This window comes from Nerophis lumbriciformis, linkage group LG24 (genome assembly GCF_033978685.3).
Source record: "Nerophis lumbriciformis linkage group LG24, RoL_Nlum_v2.1, whole genome shotgun sequence".
In the NCBI taxonomy this organism is placed as follows: domain Eukaryota; kingdom Metazoa; phylum Chordata; class Actinopteri; order Syngnathiformes; family Syngnathidae; genus Nerophis; species Nerophis lumbriciformis.
Window position 1 is genome coordinate 7,313,921 of NC_084571.2, and position 8,580 is coordinate 7,322,500.

An 8,580-nucleotide genomic window follows, 5' to 3' on the forward strand; every position below is an offset into this window, starting at 1 on the left:
TTTCTACCACTGGTCCTTAATAATGTTGACAAAATAATAGAATGGAAAATGACACAATATGTTACTGCATATGTCAGCAGACTAAATTAGGAGCTTTTGTTTGCTTACTTACTACTAAAAGACAAGTTGTCTTGTATGTTCACTATTTTATTTAAGGACAAACTTGCAATAAGAAACAGATGTTTAATGTACCCTAAGATTTTTTGTTAAAATAAAGCCAATAATGCAATTTGTTGTGGTCCCCTTTAATTAGAAAAGTATCGAAAAGTACCAAAAAGTATCAAAATATCGGCATCGGGCCAACACACACGCACACACACATGTATGTATATATATATATATATATATATATATATATATATATATATATATATATAAATAATAATTAATATTTTAGTTTTTGAATTCCTTTTTTATTTTGTATTTTTATAATTATTTAAAAAAACAAAATAATTCATGAAATGTATTTGCTATATTATGTGTATATTAGCGGTGTGGATCTGTGGGCATCTAACAATTCGATCCGATTCCAATTCCTGCCGTGACGATTCGATTCAGAATCGATTCCCGATTCAAACTGATTCTCGTAATGAATTATGATATTATAATAATATTAGCATTATAATAATTATAAATACGACTTGTTCATAACAGAAAAGCTCCTTCTAGATTTTTTTTTATCACTGATTGTTATAGAATTTCTTTTTAACATTTTTACATTGATTTTTGAAAATTTTCAATCGATTTAGAATGGGGATGAATAATTCAGATGTGACTTTTTTTTGTGCACCCCTCTTGTATATTTTATGTCCAGACTAGAGGAAGTTTATATTTTAATTCCTAATTTTTTTTATTAATGCGAAACATTTTTTAAGATTTTTTTTTATCCAACTTGAATTGAATTTAATGCATGTCTTAAAGCATGGGAAATAAATTTGTAGTAATAATACATATTTATAATGCAGCTCCAAACTGCATATGTGACAGAGCAGGAAGGGGCTGGGAATACATTTGTGGTTCATTTCATGATATTTAACATGCGCTTAGTCACGCAAAATGACAATAATGTACCCCTCCATTATTGTGTGAATGCAGGAAATGAGGGCCTGGTACTCCTTAGGTGTGAGACAGGTGTGAGACAGGTGTGAGACAGGTGAGAAGCAAACATATGCGTGAGAAGAAGGGAAAGGTGTTTACTTGCTGGCGGCCTGTGGAGGAGAAGAGTGTTTGCAGGTGCTGAGCGACACTGACTGGTGCGGTCGTGGGGGCGCTGATGCTGGGCGTGTTGCTGTCGCCGCCCGCCGGCTCGCTGTGCGTGGGGGTGGGCGTGTACAGCGTCATGGCGTGCTCGGGGACGCGGCTCTGCCCGCTGTAGTCCGCTGTCGGGAGCGGGTGCGGCGCGGCAAACTCGGCGGGGATGGCGTTCTGTGGGGGCGGAGGGTACTGGGCCGGGGTGTAGGGCTGGGCCATCGCTTCTGGGGGGTTGGCGGCCTCTTGGTTACCCTGCGGACACACACACACACACACACACACGCGTGTTAGAGGAGATGAAAGTCAGCGTTTGACTCGCAGCTTTTAAAGGCGGCGCTGCAGGGCATCATGGGAGCAGCCTTCACAAGACGTCGCCCCCCGTTAGCGAGAGCCTTGATCAGCGCTAATGAACACGGGAGAAGAAGAAACCATCTATTCATTCTTTGATTGCGACCTTTGACCTCAAGCACCGTCTTCCTTCAACGTCAGCACCGTTCGAGTCATTTGGGAAGTGGGAGGGGCTTTAGACGTGATAAAAAGCATCATTGTGCAAGTTGTAAAGGCAAAGTGGTTGATTATTAATGCGATGCGTGATTACATATTTGCTTCATCTACAACACAACTAAGATGTTTTCTCTTCAAAAAGCATACATTACTGCTCACCAAATACGGGTTTGACCTTTGACCCTAAGCACATTAGCGCACATATATAAAAGAACCAAAAAACAAGCAAGGCTGATTATTGATTCATACAGAGGTTCATTTGTGTCTTTTTTTAACCAAAGCTTTTTTTGACACTGAATTTATGTAACTGAATTTTTTCCATTTGAATTTTGTGAACTGATTCAAATGATGCTTACAATTTCATTGGAAAAAAAATTGGTTTCAGAAAGTGTGTGTTTAAAAATGCAGTGTTTTTAAATTCAGCATAAAAAAATCAGTGTATAAAAATGTGCTGCTTCAAACTTGACACCTCATTGGCTGGTTCTGAGACACGATCGATAGCTTCAGTCTTCATTTACCATTTTGAAGCAGCTCATTTTTCTGCACTGAATTTTTATACACCGGATTTTAAAACACTTAACTTTTATACACCACATTTTTGAAACACTGAAATTTTAAACATTGAATTTTTAAACACTCAATTTTAAAACACTTCACTTTTATACACGAAACTTTAAAAACATTGCATTTTTAAACACTTACACGGTTTACTTTTTACACTGAATTTTAAAACATGGAAATTTTAAACACTGAACTTTTATACACTAAATTTTTAAACACTGAACTGTTTATACACGGAATTTTCTAACATTGAATTTTTAAACACTTTTTTAAAACACTGAATTTTTAAACTTTTAATTTTTATACACTAAATTTTAAAACACTTAACTTTTATACACTGAATTTTTATGTACTAATTTTAAAACACTTAAACTTTTATACACTGATTTTTTTAAGCACTGAAATTTTAAAACACTGAATTTTTAAACACTGAATTTTTTTTAAAACACTTAACTTTTATACACTGAATTTTTATGTACTAATTTTAAAACACTTAAACTTTTATACACTGATTTTTTTAAGCACTGAAATTTTAAAACATTTAATTTTCAAACACTGAACTTTTTACACTGAATTTTAAAACATGGACATTTTAAACACTGAATTTTTATACACTGATTCTTTAAACACTGAATTTTTTAAAAACTGAAATTTGTATAAACTGAATTTTTTAAACACTTTTTCAAAACACTGAATTTTTAAACACTGAATTTTCAAACATAATTTCTAAACTGAACTTTTATACACTGAATTTTCATACACTCAAATTTAAAACACTTAACTTTTATACACAGAATTTTAAAACACTGAACTTTTATAAACTGAATTTTTCATACACTAAATTTTAAAACACTGAATTGTTATACACTGATTTTTTTATACAGTGAATTTTCATACACTTAACTTTAAACACTCAATTTTTAAACACTGAACATTTATACACTGAGTTGTCATACACTGAATTTTCATACACTTAACTTTTAAACACTGAATTTTTAAACTAAAAATGTTTAAACACTGAACTTTCATAGACTTAATTTCTACACAACTTCTGTACACTGAATTATTAAACACTGAACTTTTATACACTCAATTTTTAAACACCCGTGTTTTGCTTCCAAATGTTTTTGTCATTGAAATTGTCTGCATAATTTGATGTAAAAAGTAAATCAGTTCACAAAATTTAAATGCAAAAAATTCCGTTACATAAATTCAGTGTCAAAATGTGTTTGTTTTTTCCAGGTACTCAAAGTAATATACAGTACAGGCCAAAAGTTTGGACACACCTTCTCATTCAATTCGTTTTCTTTATTTTCATGACTATTTAAATTGTAGATTGTCACTGAAGGCATCAAAACTATGAATGAACACATGTGGAGTTATGTACTTAACACAAAAAGCTGACATAACTGAAAACATCTTTTATATTCTAGTTTTGCTCTGATTACTACTTTGCACACTCTTGGCATTCTCTCGATGAGTTTCAAGAGGTAGTCACCTGAAACGGTTTTCACTTCACAGATGTCATAGTTTTGATGCCTTCAGTGACAATCTACAATGTAAATAGTCATGAAAATAAAGAAAGCGCATTGAATGAGAAGATGTGTCCAAACCTTTGGCCTCTACTGTATACTGGTGGTACTCGACACATGTTACAGTTAGAATTTTAACAAGCTAACATCAGCATGCTATCTCTTTTATGAAATGTAACAGGTATACACCTCAGTGTATACCTGTTACCTTGCAACTCAACGCCAAGAAAACGGAAATGCTGATTATCGGTCCTGCTAAACACCGACATTTATTTAATAATACCACCTTAACATTTGACAACCAAACAATTACACAAGGCGAATCAGTAAAGAATCTGGGTATTATCTTCGACCCAACTCTCTCGTTTGAATCACACATTAAGAGTGTTACTAAAACGGCCTTCTTTCATCTCCGTAATATCGCTAAAATTCGTTCTATTTTATCCACTAGCGACGCTGAGATCATTATTCATGCGTTCGTTACGTCTCGTCTCGACTACTGTAACGTATTATTTTCGGGTCTCCCTATGTCTAGCATTAAAAAATTACAGTTGGTACAAAATGCGGCTGCTAGACTTTTGACAAGAACAAGAAAGTTTGATCATATTACGCCTATACTGGCTCACCTACACTGGCTTCCTGTGCACTTAAGATGCGACTTTAAGGTTTTACTACTTACGTATAAAATACTACACGGTCTAGCTCCGTCCTATCTTGTCGATTGCATTGTACCATATGTCCCGGCAAGAAATCTGCGTTGAAAGAACTCCGGGTTATTAGTGATTCCCAGAGCCCAAAAAAAGTCTGCGGGCTATAGAGCGTTTTCTATTCGGGCTCCAGTACTATGGAATGCCCTCCCGGTAACAATTAGAGATGCTACCTCAGTAGAAGCATTTAAGTCCCATCTTAAAACTCATTTGTATACTCTAGCCTTTAAATAGCCCCCCTGTTAGACCAGTTGATCTGCCGTTTCTTTTCTTTTCTCCTCTGCTCCCCTTTTCCTTGAGGGGGGGGGGGGGGCACAGGTCCGGTGGCCATGGATGAAGTGCTGGCTGTCCAGAGTCGGGACCCGGGGTGGACCGCTCGCCTGTGCATCGGCTGGGAACATCTCTCCGCTGCTGACCCGTCTCCGCTCGGGATGGTGTCCTGCTGGCCCCACTATGGACTGGACTCTTGCTATTATGTTGGATCCACTACGGACTGGACTCTCACAATATTATGTCAGACCCACTCGACATCCATTGCTTTCGGTCTCCCCTAGAGGGGGGGGGGGGTTACCCACATATGCGGTCCTCTCCAAGGTTTCTCATAGTCATTCACATCGACGTCCCACTGGGGTGAGTTTTTCCTTGCCCGTATGTGGGCAATGTGTTGATTGATATATTTGGATATTTCACTAATGCTAACTGTAAGCATGTGAGCTTAGTACTGTTAGCATGCTAGCATTAAAAAAAAAACAATTCCAGGTACTTAAACTAATACATGTTGTTAGGGGGGGCGGTATAGCTCGGTTGGTAGAGTGGCCGTGCCAGCAACTTGAGGGTTCCAGGTTCGATCCCTGCTTCCGCCATCCTAGTCACTACCGTTGTGTCCTTGGGCAAGACACTTTACCCACCTGCTCCTTTACACTGGTTTAAATGTCACTTAGATATTGGCTTTCACTATGTAAAAGCGCTTTGAGTCACCAGAGAAAAAGCGCTATATAAATATAATTCACTTCACTTCACTACTAGACGCTAGCCATATCCTTGTAGTTGGCTGAGCTCCACACAAGGATCTGGGACTTCTCAATAGGAGATGTATTTCAGAAAATACAAAAACATAGTATGTGATTGGATAGAGCACTTGTCCGTTATCTTGAATGAGGTGCTAATTCAAGCACTCACACCCAAATCAAGCCGTGACGCTGACGAGAGCGACGCTGGGAAATCCAAAAGAGAACAGCCGACATATTGGATAACGACAGAGCGAAAAACTTGGAGAACTTTTACAGAAACAAGACAGCAATGTCAGTAGATTGATAGATTGGACAAAACAGTTGCAATAGCAGAATCAACTTCAGCACACGACTCCTCGCTGCATTGTTGTTTGAATCAAACAGTCGCTTCGGCGCTACGTCACATCTATCAAATCCCTCCCGGCGAGCCTGATTGGTTCATTTTTTTTTTTGCTATCTTGAAGGAGTTCGCAATGCCTTTCGAGCCCAGATCCTTGTGTGGAGCTCAGCAAACTAAAAGGATCTGGCGAGAGTCAGGTTAACTTGACGCATGTTACAGTTAGAATTTTAACACGCTAACATTAGAATGCTAACTCTTAAAGAATTTAGGAGAAGTACACCTCCGTGTCATATATGTTGGTATTTCACTAATGCTAACTATGAGCAAGCTATTGTTAGCATATCAGCTTAGTGCTGTTAGCATGCTAGCATTTAAAACATTTTTTTTCAGGTACTCAAAGCAATATATGTTGTTACTAGACACATGATACAGTTACAATTTTAACATGCTAAAATTAGCATGCTAACTGTTAAGTAATTTAACGGGTATACACCATACTTGCCAACCCTCCCGATTTTTCCAGGAGACTCCCGAATTTCAGTGCCCCGCCCGAAAATCTCCCGGGGCAACCATTCTCCCGATTTCCACTCGGACAACAATATTGGGGGCATGCCTTAAAGGGGAACATTATCACAATTTCAGAATGGTTAAAACCATTAAAAATCAGTTCCCAGTGGCTTATTTTATTTTTCAAAGTTTTTTTCAAAATTTTACCCATCACGCAATATCCCTAAAAAAAGCTTCAGAGTGCCTGATTTTAACCATCGTTATATACACCCGTCCATTTTCCTGTGACGTCACATAGTGAATACAAACAAACATGGCGGAAAGAACAGCAAGATATAGCGACATTAGCTCGGATTCAGACTCGGATTTCAGCGGCTTAAGCGATACAACAGATTACGCATGTATTGAAACGGATGGTTGTAGTGTGGAGGCAGGTAGCGAAAACGAAATTGAAGAAGAAACTGAAGCTATTGAGCCATATCGGTTTGAACCGTATGCAAGCGAAACCGACGAAAACGACACGACAGCCAGCGACACGGGAGAAAGCGAGGACGAATTCGGCAATCGCCTTCTAACCAACGATTGGTATGTGTTTGTTGGGCATTAAAGGAAACTAACAACTATGAACTAGGTTTACAGCATATGAAATACATTTGGCAACAACATGCACTTTGAGAGTGCAGACAGCCCAATTTTCATCAATTAATATATTCTGTAGACATACCCTCATCCGCGCTCTTTTCCTGAAAGCTGATCTGTCCAGTTTTGGAGTTGATGTCAGCAGGCCAGTAAGCTAGGGTCGATAGGGGGTTTAGCTCGCCCGTCTGCGGGAACAAACTGCCGCCATTGCTTGCCGTGCTAGCGAGGACCTTTGTCCCTGAATTGCTCACACACTCCGGCAGATTCAATGGGGGTCTGGCGGCAGATTTCTTTGACTTTATCGTTGGAAATGCATCTGCTTTGAGTGTCGCAGGATATCCACACATTCTTGCCATCTCTGTCGTAGCATAGCTTTCGTCGGTAAAGTGTGCAGAACAAACGTCCAATTTCTTGCCACTTTCGCATCTTTGGGCCACTGGTGCAACTTGAATCCGTCCCTGTTCGTGTTGTTACACCCTCCGACAACACACCGACGAGGCATGATGTCTCCGAAGTACGGAAAACAGTCGAAAAAACAGAAAATAACAGCTGATTTGACTCGGTGTTTGAGAAAATGGCAGATTGCTTCCCGATGTGACGTCACAATATTCGCTCCGAGAGCGAATATTAGAAAGGCGTTTAATTCGCCAAAATTCACCCATTTAGAGTTCGGAAATCGGTTAAAAAAAAAAAAGGTATTTTTTCTGCAACATCAAGGTATATATTGACGCTTACATAGGTCTGGTGATAATGTTCCCCTTTAAAGGCACTGCCTTTAGCGTCCTCTCTCACCTGAAATCTTCACCCCTTAACAGCCGCATGCAGCCAGGCGTCCGCTTTTCCTCCATATAAACAGCGTGCCGGCCCAGTCACATAATAATGTAGCGTTGGACGGGTTTAAGAATGGTCTTTACTCGAAGATGTCAAGTAATGCTGACACATTGTATGATCTTTTAACTGGTTTAATGATAACGTTAATATCAAGCACACACAAGTGAATGCAATTCATACTTGGTCAACAGCCATACAGGTCACACTGAGGGTGGCCGTATAAACAACTTTAACACTGTTACTAATATGTGCCACACCGTGAACCCACACCAAACAAGAATGACAAACACATTTCGGGAGAACATCCGCACTGTAACACAACAGAAACACAACAGAACAGATACCCAGAACCCCTTGCAGCACTAACTCTCCCGGGACGCTACAATAACATCTACGGCTTTTGGAGCTCAGTGCACAACTGCACACACAACAAAAAGGAGACAAAGCAGAAGAACGAAGAAGAGACATGGCGACGACGAGTAAGAAGAAGAAGTACGCTTGCAAGTTCCAAAATGATTGGAAAAAAATAATTTCATTTCATCCAGGACAGCTCAAAGGGGAAGGGGTATGCTGCCTGCACCTCAACCCCGACCCCCCCAACCCCGCCCCCCGCAACTCACGAATTCGGAGGTCTCAAGGTTGGCAAGTATGGTATACACCTCAGTGTCATATATGTTGGTAAATCCACTAATGCTAAC

At 39.1% G+C, this 8,580-nt stretch overlaps 1 protein-coding gene and 1 long non-coding RNA gene across 9 annotated transcripts in view; one reads left to right on the forward strand and one right to left on the reverse strand.

Moving 5' to 3' along the window:
* LOC133620178 (RNA binding protein fox-1 homolog 3-like) overlaps window positions 1–8,580 on the reverse strand; it is a 1,135,173-nt gene that overhangs the window by 144,768 nt on the left and 981,825 nt on the right. For all 8 annotated transcript variants that reach the window (XM_061981452.1, XM_061981455.2, XM_061981451.2 and 5 more), the window contains one exon: window positions 1,198–1,503. In XM_061981452.1, coding sequence (XP_061837436.1) covers window positions 1,198–1,503 — 306 coding nt within the window. The remainder of the gene's footprint in view (window positions 1–1,197; window positions 1,504–8,580) is intronic.
* Window positions 1–8,580, forward strand: part of LOC133620181 (uncharacterized) — a 28,045-nt gene that overhangs the window by 15,315 nt on the left and 4,150 nt on the right. The gene's annotated exons all lie outside the window — the stretch shown is intronic.